Source organism: Colletotrichum karsti, assembly GCF_011947395.1.
Source record: "Colletotrichum karsti strain CkLH20 chromosome Unknown Scaffold16, whole genome shotgun sequence".
In the NCBI taxonomy this organism is placed as follows: domain Eukaryota; kingdom Fungi; phylum Ascomycota; class Sordariomycetes; order Glomerellales; family Glomerellaceae; genus Colletotrichum; species Colletotrichum karsti.
This window is the reverse complement of record NW_024065916.1, coordinates 276,221-292,370: the sequence shown is the minus strand read 5'-3', so window position 1 is coordinate 292,370 and position 16,150 is coordinate 276,221. Positions and strand designations below refer to the sequence as shown.

At 54.9% G+C, this 16,150-nt stretch overlaps 3 protein-coding genes across 3 annotated transcripts; 1 reads left to right on the top strand and 2 right to left on the bottom strand.

Annotated features, from left to right (window-relative positions):
* Positions 1-911: 911 nt before the first annotated feature.
* Positions 912-2,588, top strand: CkaCkLH20_05609 (exoglucanase 1 precursor; the record flags this gene model as incomplete). The annotated part of the gene is made up of 7 exons (XM_038888327.1): positions 912-1,459; positions 1,505-1,520; positions 1,582-1,670; positions 1,755-1,961; positions 2,018-2,261; positions 2,339-2,475; positions 2,531-2,588. The coding sequence occupies 7 exons, from the start codon at positions 912-914 to the stop codon at positions 2,586-2,588; spliced, it is 1,299 nt and encodes a 432-aa protein (XP_038746224.1).
* Positions 2,589-2,680: 92 nt separating this feature from the next.
* On the bottom strand, positions 2,681-4,475 carry CkaCkLH20_05608 (lignostilbene dioxygenase; the record flags this gene model as incomplete). Its single annotated transcript, XM_038888326.1, has 5 exons — positions 2,681-3,340; positions 3,398-3,535; positions 3,614-3,990; positions 4,046-4,169; positions 4,251-4,475. 5 exons carry the CDS (start codon positions 4,473-4,475, stop codon positions 2,681-2,683), a joined length of 1,524 nt encoding a protein of 507 aa, XP_038746223.1.
* A 4,348-nt stretch (positions 4,476-8,823) lies between these two features.
* On the bottom strand, positions 8,824-10,527 carry CkaCkLH20_05607 (PNG1; the record flags this gene model as incomplete). Its single annotated transcript, XM_038888325.1, has 3 exons — positions 8,824-9,694; positions 9,747-10,365; positions 10,431-10,527. The coding sequence occupies 3 exons, from the start codon at positions 10,525-10,527 to the stop codon at positions 8,824-8,826; spliced, it is 1,587 nt and encodes a 528-aa protein (XP_038746222.1).
* Positions 10,528-16,150: the final 5,623 nt, after the last annotated feature.

The window sequence follows — 16,150 nt, the reverse complement described above, 5'->3', positions numbered from 1 at the left end:
CAATTACGTTCAAGAAGGCCCAACTCAGTTATTAAACTGCATTGAGAGCCAGCTTAATTCGATTTCCGCTGTGAATGAGTAGAGCAGAAGTGACGCTGCAAGTAAATCATGGTCTGCAAGTATTCTATACATCATTAAATCTCAGTCTTCAGAATATACATCAGTCATAGGTCATGCAAAGAGGGGTATTTGGGCTGTGTGTGTACTGAAGTATGGTTGACCTGCAGTGGCTTCACTCTTAGCTTTGGGCCAGCGACCATCGAGTTATGTGATGTTTAAAAAGAGAAACTCGAGGCCTTTAATTTGTGCTCCTGAACCTATCACAACGACACTCTTCCTACCTCTTGGCGTCGTCTCACTTGATGCTGTGGTTAAGTACCTCATAACTCCTTCTGGATGAATTTGTCGACATCACACCACGGCAAAGACCGCTCCGATCGGAGAGCCAGGCACATTGATACTGTGCCAAGATCATCAGCTGCAGATCTCGAGCTCTTTCATGTCTGCAGGTTAGGGGCGTACGCAGTTAGAACATTTGCGCGTTCGGATTCATCCGGATCCCGCGTCAGCAGCCATGCATGAGCGCAGTGAGGGAAATGTCATACCTCTATCCGTAAGGAGGCACACGTTCCGCCATAGCACTCCTCTTTCTGCTGTTATTCTACCCACCTGACAAATACTTTCGCCCGGCTTAGACTTGAGAAGTGTTGCGATTTGTGTGGGTTGGCCAACCTCATTCCATTTTGGATGATGAAGCTGCCCAAACAAGAAACGCTTTGCTTATGTTGGACCATTGGAACCGATATAAGCTCCGGCTGAGCTCATGCCTATGTCGTTAATCTCAAGTCCACGGGCCAGTTTCTCCTCTGCACAGAATCAAGACTCGTTCAAGTTCACACTCCAAAGTGACAATGCGTCATCTTCTTCACCCCCTCTTCCTGGCTCTACTGGCCAAGGCCCAGAAGGTAGGCGACCTCCAAGAGGAAGTCCACCCCAAGCTCTCCTGGAAGCGCTGCACCTCCAGCGCGGCCTGCGAGACCGTCCAGGGCGAGATCACCGTCGACGCCGAGTACCGCTGGCTGCACCTGGTCGACGACTACCACAGCTGCTTCGAGAACCAACAGTGGCAGGCGGACCAGTGCAACAGCACGCAGTCGTGCACGGAGCGGTGCGCGCTCGACGGCGCGTACTACCCGGGCTACGGCATCGCGGCGACCGGCGACGCGCTGTCGCAGAGCTACTACACGCCCATCGATTTTGGTAGGAGCTTCAACTCGCGCGTGTTCCTGATGGAAGGGGGCGGGGATCGGTATCAGACGTTCACGCTGCTGGGGAACGAGCTTGCTTTTGATGTCGATCTGTCGACGATGGCGTGCGGGTTGAACGGGGCGTTGAGGTTTCTTGCGATGGATGCGGATGGCGGGATGGAGAGGTTTCCTGGGAACGAGGCCGGGGCGAGGTATGGGACGGGGTATTGTGATGCTGAGTGTACGCGGTCTTCAAGGTTTGTGGGAGGTCAGGTGAGTTGTTGCCATTAATATCGTTCTCTGAAGGAGCTGGTTTTGATGATGGTGCTTTCAGGCCAACTTCGAGGGTTGGACACCCTCTCCCTGGGACCCTGTTCGCGGCGAAGGGAATCTTGGGGCGTGCTGTCCCGAGTTCGACGTATGGTGAGTTATCCATGGCATGAGTTGGGTCTCGTCAGCTTTCAACCGCAAGAAATTCGAATTTGACTGACCCAAATCCTCGCGCAGGAACTCCAACTCCCAAGCCTTCCAGACGACTTCGAAGCTTTGCCGAGCCCGCGTCAATTCGTACACGGTCTGCGCCAACGGCGAATTTTGTATGCTTGAGCGCCTTCCCATGTGCGACAAGGACGGCTGCGATTACAACCCCTACAGACTGGGCGTGACGGACTTTTACGGGCCGGGCAAGACGGTTGATACGACCAAGAAGTTTACGTACGGCGTTTTCCGTCTCCGATCTGTCGAATGCAACTAACAGCGATGATTGATAGGGTTGTCACGCGTTTTGCCGCGGACAAAATCACCAAGTTCTTCGTCCAGGACGGCGTCAAGATCGAGACTCCTGCGCCTGCGACTGCTGGCATTCCCGACGGCGATGATCTGAGCAAAGAGTATTGCCGGGCCAAGGCTAGCGTCTTTCAAGAGCGAGACTTCTTTGAGGAGTTTGGGGGGTTCTCTCGGCAGAGTGATATGCTGAGTCGACCTATGGTTATGGCCTTGTCCATTCAAGATGACGTGAGTCCACAACTCGACATGCTATTCGTGTCATGAGTTTGCGTTTATCGCCATGGTTTTCACTGACGAGAGAGTAGTATTACGCGTGGAATACCTGGCTTGATTCGACGTACCCTGCCAATAGCGGTGATTTTCCGGGTCGCACTCGAGGTCCTTGCCCGTGGGAGCAGAATGATCCGAATAGCCCGGATAGGCAATTGGACTGGTACAAAGCGTGAGTAGAGGCGGTGACGATGTGTATTTCTGATGCACCAGCTGACATCACATAGTAAGGTTGCGTGGTCCAACATTCGGTTCGGTCCAATCGGTTCTACAGTGGCTGTTTAAGAGGGTGTATGTTTGCTTGAGAGAACTTTGATGGTCATAACCGCGAGAGATGCATTCTCGATTCGTCATCACTTACATAGACTAGCCTGTCGTTATCGTAACTCCTTAGCATCAACCCAGTTCCCATGTAACCCAGCCCTCAATCTCATCGGGACCTTGACCACCGCCGCCGCCGCCGTGAACTTCCTCGTATCCAAAACATGCAGCTCGCTCGACATCGTCCTGTAATTATTCACAAGCACCACCACAAACCCGTCCCCCTCCTCAGCCCCTTCCCCCCTCGGCACGAAAACCGGCTCCTGGACCATGTGCGTCGATCCGGGGTAGTACACCTCGAGCTCGCCCGTGACGTGGTCGAGATGGCCGACGGCGTTGTACAGCGGGTGGCCGCCCCCGAGCACCGGCATGATGGCCGCGAAGTCCGTCCCGAGGGACGGGTCCATCATGTCGAACCAGCTGTGCCGGTGCGGCTTCGTGGCGAAGCGGTCGTCGATGCGCGGGAACTCCATGTCGTGCTTGAGGATGACGGTCGGCGTCGGCAGGTCGAGGGAGTCCGCGGTCGCGGTGGGGTCGAACTCGAAGCGGACGTACTCGGCGCGGATGTCGTGCGGGTCCGGGGCGTTGCCGTCGGCGTCGGGCCACCAGAAGAAGACGTTCTTGTCGGTCAGGGGCAGGTCGAAGACGATCGTGCCCTGCGGGGTCTCGTAGGCGTTTGTGGTGTGGCCTGGGAAGCCGTTCGGTGCGCGGAACCACTGGATGTCGTGTCAGTATGGCTGAGGTGGCTTGGAGAAGGGATTGGGTGTGAGTACTTTGACGTCGCTTCCTTGGGCTCCTCTTCGAGGTAGTACGCCGATGTAGATGGGCACTTTGGAGTCCCATTGCCAATGCTCGCCTCCGGCCTTGAGCCTTTCGATGTCGCATATTTGGGGGATCATGGGGAATAGGACCTGCAGTAGATATTAGCAATCCGACTTATTGCCAACAGACCAGTCTAAAGACAAAAGCATAACCATGAAATCACATACCCAATTATCAGTCACTGCAAAGTCATGAATCATCGCAACGACCGGCGCAACCAGCCACACCGTCTGGTTGAACCTGCCATCGGCATCAATACTGAAGTAGCACACGTCGGGCGTCCCGTCGCCCCTGGCCTCGTATCCGAAGCACACGAGCTCGCCCGTGACGGGGTCCAGCTTGGGGTGCGCGGTGAAGGTCAGGCTCGGGAGCTGACCGTCGAAGTCGCAGAGGCCCTTGGTCTCGAGGGTGACGGGGTCCATGAGGTACGGCGGCGCGTCCTCTTTGATGGCGAGGAGGGACTTGTTGAAGTAATAGATGTTCGTGTTCGCCGTGGTACGGACTTTGAACTCCACGGCGTCGGTGTATTTGTTGCGGTATTTTCCTGGATTTGCCGTTCACATCAGTTGTGGGTTGAAAAGGGTGAGAATCTTCATTACCTGCTAATGCTCGATTGGCTTCTCTTTCTCTTACGAACTTCTCCGTCCTCACGTATTTCTGCCTGAAATCGATGTTTCCATCGTGGAAGCTGAAGGCAGACACATTTCCGTCGCCGTTGAACCACTGATCACACACATCAATCAGTACTAATCACAAGTACAATATCAAACACAAAAAGAAGATCACCAAAACAAATTCACATACAGGATCGTTCTCGATAAAAGGCGGAAACTGCGGATCGGGCATGACGCGATAAAACGTCCCGTCCAGCTCGGTCGGCACGACCCCGACAATCTCCAGGTTGCGCACCTCGCCCTCGAACCGGCACGGCTTCATGAAACCCGAGAACTGGGGCCGGTCGGGGAAGGACTTGGCGACGGGTGGGGCGCCCGGCGCGCCGGCGAGGGAAGCTCGGAAGTGGCCGGCCATCGTTTGTCGTCGACGTTTCCCCCCGGAGACTAATCAACGTATCGTTCGCGAGTGCGAAGACGAGGAAGCGTAGGTGGTGGTGGTGGGAAGGGCGGACTGGAAGGTGTCCCAAGCTCCTTCTTATCAACGGTTCGGGATAAAACAATGGACAGAAGCTTCGCTGCGGAATAGGGCTTATTACCGACGAGAATGAGTGGGAGCGTCAATTGTTTTTTAAACTATTCGCCTCTGACCGTGATGGAACTACGCTGCCCTCAAACGGGCATTTCTATCCAGCCGCGCGTGTCACGGGCTTTGCCGAGCCTCCAACTCCGTTAACGTCTAACCCCGCGAGGAACTCGATTCGGAATTGCGAGGTCGTACCTCGCGTAGCTGTCCCTGGCGTGTGGCGGTCTATGACGGAGCGGAAGACGTTGCCGCCAAACTCCAAACCTTGTGGCTATTCCTGGCCTGTTTCTTGCGGTCTGAAAAAGCCTGTTCCTCAATGCCGAGGCCAACGGATCGTCTCATCATCCGAACGTCGTAATTAAATCGTAAACGCCGAATACGACGGAACAGCTTCAAACTACAGGTTCGAAATAATGCTGGCGTCTAACGTTGACCATTGAGCTTGGTATCATTGGCTGGTCTGACGTCGCCTGACCGGGGCCCGGCTCCTATCTCCCCGGAGCGCCGTTCCAAAGTCCGCGGGATCCACATTTGTAAGCGGCCTCCGGCCGAGACGGAGGTGCCGAGGCCGGTGGGGCGGGGGCTGGCCGGCGATGTGAAATATCACACTGAAAACCGACGATTCTAGGGCCGCATATAAAAGGAGGAAGACTACTGACATGTATTGCAATCAGCCTATTCTGTTACACACTTTACCTTACTCATCGCTGTTATATGCCAGCATACCTTAGTAAGTATGGATATCGCGGGGCACGAAAGAAAAAAGAAAAAGAATTCTATAATACAACAGGAGTAATTTTCTACACAACACAATATACGTGCAAATACCCAGCACTCAACACAAAAAGAGTTTATAAGCCCACAGATATATACAAGCCCTCCCAGCTAACTCGTATGCCAGCATTAGTGTCAGGACTCATTTATTCCACTATTCCCCCGCCGAGAATCCCAAATACTTCGACTTTAACTTCTTGGGAGAACGCCGAATTATTTATTCCACATATTAATTTCAGGTTCTTAATAAGTTCAATAGACGCCAAAATGAGAAAGTGAATACCAGGTAATCAACTAATTTCGCCTTCAAGTATCATGATTCAATAATCAAATCAGAAAGGCCGCTACAGGTAGTGTTCCGTCACGGCGTCATCCCGTTGAATATAGAATTATCGAAGCAAATGTTACACTGCAACGAGAGTGTATTATAATGTGAGGTGTTCAAGAACAGAGGACCTCTAACACACCGAGTCGATATCAAAAACATAGTAGACTTGAACGAATCAAACGATTCCAAGACATGGAAACTCAAGCCAGAGAGCTCAAATTCCGTCCCTGAAACATCCAAAATCAAGATAAAAGCACATACGGAGTATTTCACCGGGGATAGTCTTCACAAACAACTTACGCAGCCAGCCAGCTTCACAATCGAGAAAAAGAGCACATCACCAAGACCGACTTACAGACCGATGGAAACGTGACCGGCCAGCCATACGAACCTCAACTCGCAAAAGCCCCACACCTCCAAATCCGCGTCCAACATGGCCGCGTACACCAGATCACACATCACAATCTCGGATTTCACCCTCCAAGCCAGGCCAGCCAACGAACGCGAAAACCTCGGGATACAACATCACTTCACATCCAGCCTTATCGGAATACCCCCATCCATACGTCCCTCGTCGGTCCCCCAAATCAAAAAGCAGAAAAAAGACTCGTCTGCCTAATGTAGTCGGCGTAACTTAACAGCGGGAAGGGGGAGGGAAACCCACATCCCATATCGGACGTTGACGAACACTCCTCTAATCTCACGTTGCAGGCAGGCTCGCCCCTTTTTTCTACCCTTGGTCTCCGTACCTGACCACTATCTCGGGAGGACGCCACGTTAGTTGACTTCGTAAGCCACTTCTGAAGATTAGACCAACAAAAAACGAGTTCTTTGTGTTTTGGGACGATACGACGAAAAGGAAATCACTAGTCTCCGCGGGAAAGGCCAGGGGACGGCATATCCAAACCCTGGGTAGGTATTCCCCCCACATTCCGATCCAGCAGCTGCGCAACACCATCCGACCGGCCCCCAGTCCATTCGTTTCCTTCTCACTGGCTTCATTTCTTCTGCCCGTCGTCATCGCAATCATCCGTTGGACAGTGGAAAACTGACCTGCTTCAGGACACCAACCACCTTCGGACAGAACTCAATTGTCCCGAGATATCATCGTGACCGGATTGGCTGAGAACTTCATGGTGCATACGGATACCCTCGTGCAAAAAGCACGTGACACCTTCAACACCCGCGCGCGCGATAGTCCGCCTGGGCGGAGATTTGACCTCATCCATGGTTGAAAGAGGTCCCGCCGACTCGGCGACAGACGGCGGACAACGGCGGACAACGGCAGAAGTACTATCCGTCGTACCTCCTCCCGACCTGACCAACCAACCAACCAATGGAACCAAAAGAAAGACGGAGAGAGAGAGCTCCACCGCCTTGCAGTTGCACTGCCGGATTGCCAAGGCGCCATCGGGGCCGACTTTGCCATCGGTCTTAGTCGTCAACGACCTCGGAGAATCATCGAACTTCACACTTGATACTGGTGCTGAATGAAGCTGTTGAAGAAACAGAATGAATATCCCATCACCAAACGGAAAAGGTTCCTTGAAACATGGGTTCGCGCAATCATCTCCCCTTCCCACATCGTCGAATCCCGGCCGCCGCCGCCCTGTGAACATGGGGTTTAAATGACATGGCTATTCCCGATCCCTGGACGACATCGACATCGTCGGCTTTTGGCAGCGTCTCTGCCTCTCCCACAACACGTGCAAACGCCAAGCCTTCACAACCATCAGAGAGCCCCCTCAAATCATGAAATCCAGCATCTCACGCAGAGAATTCCAAGGCCAAGACCCCGGTCTACCTCTCGCAGAAGCCTCAAGGCTGCATATTTTCACCATCTCTGGTTTTTTTCTGCCCGTAGACAATGGAGAGGGCGACGGAGTTGAAAACCAGGGGACCCGCCAAGCGAGCCAACAGCCCAAGAATAAAACCGGGCAAGGGGAAAAAACATTGGATGAAAAAGAACCAAAACGGGGCCTCCCGCTTGCCTTGAATCCCGTCTTGGCCTGCTTACTAACGCAGACGTGGACATCGAAGAATCCACATCCCCCTCACATCGAAAAGTGCTCACCGACTGAATGACTCCATCGCCAGAGGCTCCGTTGTCAGATGTTGATGTCACGATCGAAAGTGAGGTGAAATGATGTAACAGTTGAAAACTTGGGTTGATTCTGCTTCTAATCCTGCGGACATGGCTTCTCGAGCGCGCGGTCCGTGAGCCTCCTCCCCATCATCTCTCCTCTCTCGAAGGAGGTAGAGATACAAAGGTATATAAAAACTTCTTCGACTCGTCAACTCCATTCGGCCAGATACAAAGTTCCATCTGGTGCCCATCATCGCTCATGCAAAAGACTTGAAGATGCAAGACAACCCAGCACACATGTAGCTCCCTGAACGCCAGCCCCCCAGGAGAAGCGCGGCGTCGTTGATGTGGGTGGGCCGTGACTGTCCCTTGGCTCCGTACCCCGACTCGCCGGCCCTCTTCCCTTCCCTCTGACCCCGTGTAACGCGCGGGGTTGGTAGTATATAAAAAGTGACCAGGCAAGCCCTGCCTTTCCGTGGTTGCGCCCTGTACCGCCAAATTCAAGCGAGTATCCAAGAAATTGGATTTTTGAACAAAAGAAAACCGGAGATATGAAGTAAATGATGTTTTGGTAGATACAGTCCGTACTCCGAACCCGAGGGACCCGAGGGGTATCAATAGGTTTTTGTTTTTTGAAAGTGACAGTGGAGGTTCGACGGAGGCGTGGTGGGTGGATATGTAGGGACGGAGCGCCGGTCTATGATGCGTTTTGGTTCGATGTATCGAATTTAGGTAAATTAGACATAGAAAATATTATCATTTGTCTCGATTGGTGTAATGCACGCATGGTGCAAAAATGCCGCCCACCGGTGTGGGAGGTGAACGGCGACGACCGTGAGGCCGGAGGCGAGGGGACCGGCATCCGCTGGGTATCTTGAAAAAAGTAGCGGATATTGCCAGGCCGCAAAAGAATTGGCCTCAGGTCGGCGGAGTGTCGGCGGGATGAACCGTCGTCGGGATCAGGGAGAGGTCGCGAACATGGCGCTCACCCTTCAAGGCAGATCGCGGCGGTGGTTCGGGTTATGCGGGGGATATTGCTGGTGGTTCCTCGCGTTGGCCTGGGCGGCCAGGTACTCGGCGGCTCCCGTTTGACGGCCGGGCTGCTCAGCAGGCAGCTTGGTGTCTTCGCGCCTCTGAGGAGCCTGATTCGTAGGGGGAGCGCTGGTGGAAGGGCTGGGCATGCCCGGAACGAGATCGGTGACGGCCTGGGCAATCGACTTGATGACGTATCCGCGAAGCTCGCGGTCTTCCCGACTGTCCTCCTTCTCGAGTCTGAACCTCTCGTCCTTGCCCATGTTGCTGCGGCGGATGTTCCTGACTTCTTGGAGGATGTAGAGGAGGACCTCCTCGGGGCATCGATTCCTCTCGGCAGCGTGCTCGCTCTTGCGGACATAGCGGCGAGTGACGTCCGTGGCTCCGTCGATGGAAAACGCGATGCAGTAGGACATCTTCTTGCCCCATCCCTCGGTGTAGAGCCTCGGGTTGTCCCAAGCCTCCTCACAAGCGTCGACGTGAACCCAGCGCTTCTGGTGTTCTGAGTAAACTTCGGTCCACACGTGGTCCTCGGCGTTCCAAACCCAGCGGACTCTGCCTCCAACAGCGCGGCAGAGCATGCTGAAGCAGTTGGCCCACTCGCCAACACGGCCGCGACGGGTGTGCAGAAGACGCCACACGTCACCGTACCTCGGGAATCGTTCGTAGGCACCGCAGTCGCCAGCTGAACAGCGGTAGAGCTCAACTCGGAGGGCACCGCAGGCGCTCTCGTCGGGTGTCGGTGCAGTCATGCCTTGGGCGACGGTAGGCGAAAGGCAGACGGGGCAAGGTGGGTTGTTGACCCACGTGAAGAAGGATCTCTTGAACCATCTGACATGGGGTTAGAACAGATTTGACAGGGTCACGAAATCATAGAACCTACCTCAGAAGTGCCCGAATGACACAATCTTGGTATCCCCAAGTGGCCTTGCGTCCATCGCCCATACTCTCGGCCTCGGCCTGCATGACTTGGCATTCCTCTTCCGCCTCGCCGTATATCCGGTCGAGCGGTATGCACTGCAGGGCCTCATCCAGCAAACCGGGGTTTTCGTACTTTGTCGGGGTCAGAGAAAGGCTGATCATGAGGTTGCGGAATTTTTGCGAGTCGCGGTCGTTGGCGGCGGGAGGGGTGGGAATGATGGGAAGGTGGCGGATGGAAGAGTAAGCAGGTGGTGTTGGCGGCATGGGTGAGCCGGCATTGCTGTGTGAAGTTGAAGGTCGACCGGGAGATGCCAGGCCACGGAGGTTTGCACTGCTCGCGGATTCTCTCGGTTGGGGGGTGCCTTGTCGGGATGATGTTCGTAGATCGTTCATTCGCTTGTCGCGGAGGAGAGACTCAAACTTGACCCTCAGGTCGCGAGCCCACTCCTCGCCATACTCGTCGCCATCGTTGGGCGGGCCGCTTGGCGGGTATCCAGCCATTTCGAAGTCGTCGTCGTCGTCGGTGGTGAAGTGAATAGAAATGTCGAGAGTGTCGAAGGGAAGGGCGGATAGAGGAGAGTCTTCGACAGAACTCTCCCGAAGGTCGTCAAAGACGTAAATGGTGGTGTCAGATCAGGGTGGCGACAGAATTGGTTAAATGAGTGTAGGTAGTTGAAGTCGTCGGCGAAGAAAAAGTCGGCGACGTGGTAGTTCGTGCGTATGTTCGTAACGATGTCGACCAGATGCTATCCCTCTTTGCTGTGTTGTTGTTGCTTGAATTCCTCCTCGTTGAGTCCAGGTGGTACTAGTTTCGTTGCGTCCCGGCTCGGCAGTGCTAGCCCAGAAGTGCTGGCTTGCTTCGGTCGATCGGGTAGAGTGATCCGTCTCTTGTCTGCTTGGCAGGAGTCGAAGCGAAGTCGAATTCGAAGTCGAAGCGATCGCGGCCGCTCAAACGAGAGATCTCGGAGAACAGCTTTGAGGTGCTCGTCGGTCGGTAGAAATCGAAATCGTGGTTTCGTAGGGCGACGAAGTGCGGTGTCGAGAGGAAGGGATGAGATGGGGGGGATGGGGGTGTTGAAAGGGTTGGTAGCGGGCGGAGAGGAGGGTGCAATTGGGGGGAGTGGAAGATGGAAGGTGGACCAGGACCAGGCCAGGGGGGTAACAGAATAAAGAGCGTACGCCAGCAGAATGACCAAGGTACCTCCGCCTAGAGAGCTGCGTACACCTTTTCTGCCACAGGAGGAGTGCGTATGCGTACCCGTAGTAGCGCCAGCAGTAGTAGTGGTAGCAGCAGCAGCAGCAGCAGAGCACGAGTAGGAAGAGGCAAGGGAACAGAGAGAGGAGGACGTGGACAAGGGAAAGAAACCGGGGCAGAGAAGTGAGAGCGAGACCCGGGAGGGAGGGGGTGGAAGTGGGCAAGCGGGAGGAGTGCGAAGCGTAAGAGTACCTTTACTCTGTGTGGAAATGTAAAGGTGAGGGTGAGGGAGGTCGAGGAGTTGCGTACGCACGCCTGCTCATTCTGGCTGGCTCCTCATGGGCGGTTTACGCGTAAGCTGTGCGACACGGGCCAATGGCAGGCCCCAGATCGCTCCAGAGTGGATCCCGCTCAATCCGCCCCGGGACGTACCACGACCCGAGGAAAGAGGTACCTGCGTACCGGTACTTCCTTCCTCTTTTTTGAGAGTGCAACATTGAATTCCCACGATCTCTCTCATTGCAGTGTTTTCCTCCAGCACCAAATGACGGCCAACAGACAGGCAGAGCCACAGGGCTGGGTGACGAATCCTCTATCGATAACTCCCGTCGCCTCCCACATACCAGACGCGCCAGGCCGAGAAGAGGCAATCAGAGGGTCCTCAGCAAATGAACCAGTCCTTATTTTTCATCGCACTTGCGCAGTCGCCCACAGAGCAACGCAAGCTTGGCGGACCAGGCAACGGCCGATGTAGACGCAGACGCAATCTCGCCGTGACGAAACTGAAGCTCACGTTGTTTCTGTCACTGGTGATAGCCGTCGCCATTGCCGTCGCCAGCTGGGGCGGAGACCCGCGCAACGCAGACGCAGACGCAGCTCTCGCTGAGTCGAGTTGAAATGAGATTGCGACTCCTCTTCATCGTCATCACCATGATGAACCCGGGTTGCGAGAGCGAACGAGGCTGAGAGTTGCGACGACGATGGCAATATTGAGCCTTGGCAATGGAGGTTTTCTCCATCATCTGCTTCATCACGGATTGTGGGTGACCGATGAGAAGGATGAATCCCTCACTCATCCTCTCACCTGTCAAGCATCACCAACATTCAACACCAAGCCTCGTGACTGATGAGAATGAGAATCAGGACTGCTGCGTACGTTCACTGAACACACAAGTACCGATACCTCTCACTTGTACCTAATTAAAGGTGCTGTCACTGGCCAGAGCCAGATCCCCTCCTCCAGTCACACACTTTCCCTCTGGAGTCGCCGTGTGTATGAAAAATAAGGGCGATGACGAGGCGTGGCTGAGGTTTATTTCGTCTATTTCCAGCGGCAGTTCGGATCCACCTTGCCGTTTTTGACGCTTCGGATTGGCCATCTCGTCCCAGATCTGTGGCTCAGCTGCGCCGGCGCCTCACCTCAGCCCTTTCTGCCGTCTTGGTGTCTCTCGAAACGGTTGTCACTTCTTCCATTTGGTAGGCGACTTTCTCCTCTCCTCAGCATTGAGCACGCTACAGGTACGTTACGGCGCTCAGTTCCCTCCGGCGGTCTTCTGTAACTGGTCGAGAACCTTGGGGAGGGAAGAGGCCTACGGATGAGCCCAGCTCCGGCGCCAGGCGCCTGCCGGCCGTGACGGCTTACGACTGCCTGTCTCCTTTCGTACCTGCCACCTGCTCCAGTGCCAGGTCTTGCATCAAACGCCAGGACCGATGCTAACAATTAATTTTCCCATTTTCCACTTCCTCCAAAGTCCGCTTCGGCCATCATCCCATCGCCAGTCATCGCCCCCGATCCCTCGCCTTTGCCGCTGCAAATCACTGCCGTTTATCCCAGTGTTCCCGGACTGGCTGCAGTTTTCGTCCTGCCAGTCCAAAAAGTCCGAATACCAGCACCGGCACCAGCACCAGCACCAGCACGACATCTCAAGCGCCAAAGAGGATCGCCAAGTGAGACCACCCGATCATCAAACCAGCAGCCACTTCAGATCCGCTCGAAAAATAGTGCTTAACACCCCGTGATAAGGACGGGACGGGACCGTTTGCTCCAGTCCGTCCCTCGACCAAACATTCATTCGTTGGTCTTACAGTAAAGCGACAGAAAACTCCTGACCATCACCAATCCCACCGCCAAACCAACACACCATCTCGCGACTTTCGCGTCTCTGTTCGGCCTTTGGACCCCTAAAACTCTGTCCCTGGTCTTGCTTCTGGCCCCTCGTGGGATTCTCCTGGCCCTGCCGTACGTCTGTGGCTGGTGTCCTCCGTCGCCAGGTCCAGGACTCCCGGCAGACACACGACGACGCGACGACTCAATTCAACAGCAAAGTTACCTGAATGCACACACACACAATTAAAGCTTACAGGTAGTGCGACACCTTTATTCCAGACTCTCTTTTCCTCGCGCCGCCTCCCATTGGCCATCCGTTCTCATCGGCAAAGGCGCGGCAGGGGCTTGATGGCTTTCTGCACTCAACTTCAGTCAGGTACACACTCAATGTACTCGGGTCCTCCCAGTTCCTCGAAACCCCCCGGACTCAAGGTCCTGCCTCACTCGCCTCCCGCTCAGCCTCGTTTTCCCCTCCCGGTCCTGGCCTCTTCCGTACCGCGGACGCAAATCGTCAACGTCGACTTCAGCTGGCCACGTTTCTACGACTCCCGCGCCAGTCTGTTCTTGTCGCGCCTGACCACGGTCCTCGACTGGCGATACTCGCGGCTGATGACGAGATGCAATGTTCGTCCAACTGGCTTGTCGGCAGCCTCGCGCGCCTGTGCGTGGCCATCCCCGGCGCATCCATATCCATGGACCACCGACGACCTGATGCTACTCAGTATACCACACACTGTTAAGCACATCTGGAGCTTCTTTGGCGGGCCATGTCTTCCCGAAATCTTCTAGCGGCCGCCCTGAACCATGACGGATAAACTCTCCAATCCCAAGAGATGCTCGCCCGATCTAGGTCTGATCCCACCTCAAGTCGCTCTCCTCCGTTACGTGGACTTGCGTCAACCGTGGGCTCGTCAATCGTTCTCGCAAAGTCAAATGCCCGTCGCGTCTGGCCTTGGAGTCGTCACACTGAGAACACTTTCACAACCTCAGGCTCGCGGCTGTACGCCAGTCGGACTGATTGAGTTTGATGAGACGAACCAAGCGGTTGCTTTCCCTCAGACCGACTTTGATGAGGGCAATCATCTTCCGGCAGGCTGATGACGAGTCAGCGACGACCGCTGCGGAAGGCGGTCCTGCGCTGTGTCCGTTCGGCGCCGTCAACCGCGATTCCAGCAGCCAACCCATCATCAGTTCTTGGCACAGAAATTGAAGATATCGACTCCATCACCAACAACAGGGGGTCGCTCTTGCGGACTGTGTTTCCTGGCGATTTGAAATTCCTCGACATGGACTTTTCGGACTCTTCTCCAGGTTGCTCCCCAGAGTCTGGAACAGGAGCCCTGATCGGCGACCACGATGCCCTTACTGACGCCCAATTTGGGTGTGCTTGTGGATGCGACAACACCCCTGGCGTGGGTCGTAGCGGCTCAGTGACGCGTCATCCACCTTGTCTCACCTCGACCCTCCAATGGTGGCTTGCGTGTTGTTCCAAACCCGTTGCCACCCCACATCAGACTGCACTCCTTCTCGTCTCGAACTGCCACAAAGTCGTAGCGACCGACTGTCGACATTCTCCATACTGGCCTTACTCACAAATTAGAGAGCAGAAATATTGGGCGAGGGGGACCGAAGAGCCCAAGCTTCCTGGGGGCTCAGAAACCACTCATAGTCCATGTCGGCTGTCGGCAGAGACGCCAAGGGGCCCTGCATCGTAACCGGCCAATTGCTCTCCTCCCACCTCCCGTCTTCAGCGCAGGGCATTCTCGATTTTTTGTCGGCTTGGAATTGTGTTGGGAAGAACAATACCAACAGACGCAAGCTGTGCAGCAGAAACGAAACGACCAGGTGGAAACGACGACAGCGGGAGGTTGTCCATGGTGTTGTGTGCTGTCTGCAGGTATCCCACAATGGGACGAACGACTCATAACCACCTCACTCCTGTTCGGCCGCACCCCAACCCTAAGGAGACGCAGGCATTGCATGGGATAGTGCCGACTCCCAGTCGGCATAGCCCGACTGGTCAGGTACAGATTGCACTCTTTTTCAGTTCCCTGGATTATCAGCCGGATTCCGAGTTACGCGAGCTCGAATTGCTGGATCATAGATGAGAGGGACGACATGTCCTTCCTGGCTCAGGCGTGGTCTCGTCGCAAGTGCCAAGACCTCGATTCATGTTCACAAAGAGGTGTCGTCTATCCAGAACCTCTGGATGTCAGTCAGATTGGACTCCGCCCTAGGCTGCGTATTCCAACTTCTCTTGGCCCCCATTTCGCCCCTTCTTCCCATCTGTGAAACCGGGAGGTCACGATTCCAAGGTCGAGATGACGAACGCTCGTCCCAATTCTCCTTCACTTCTCTGTGTTCACGACATCCTCTCACCGAACGCCCACAAAGAGGTCCCGCCCCCAAGTTTCCGGGCTCTTTTGTGGTGAATGGTACGGTAGCCGCGCTTCGTGTTACAACACCTCGGTATCGTCCTCGGGCCCTGGTCACGGGATCGTGTCTAGTGACACCGTCTACCTCTCGAGCGAAGGAAACGGCGAAATCTCGCGGCCGTCGATCTTGTATTCGGCGCCAGGCTACCGGGGCTGGCTTGCGTGGTCTGACCCGGACAGTTCGTTGTTGTTCGGTTTGTGTGCCAACAACACGGAAGGGAGGGGGGTGCTAGAGACAAACCTCGTGCGGGACGCGCGTACCCTGGACCCCTTCGGGTCCGTCCTTTCTTATCCATCCTTGCCGATCAGACATTGGATCAGAGAGAGAGACAGAGACACCGTCGGATTCGTCGTCGACTACTCGCCTATATCCGCACTAGTGTCTTCGATACCCGCACCTGGTGGCCTCGCGGTCAGCCTTTTCTTCGCTTCGCCCGTTGGCGATAAGGTATCGGTTCCTGGCAAAAAGTGGTCTCTACAAGTTGACAAGCCTTGCGCTTAGTGGTCTCGAGGTTCTTTTGAACAAGGCCAACATGGGATACTTGATCCGCCCCCCATCCTTGCCCTGGTTCCTTTCATCTGGTTTTCGGATATCTTGTCGACAAGAGGCGTGACTAAGCTGGTCATCA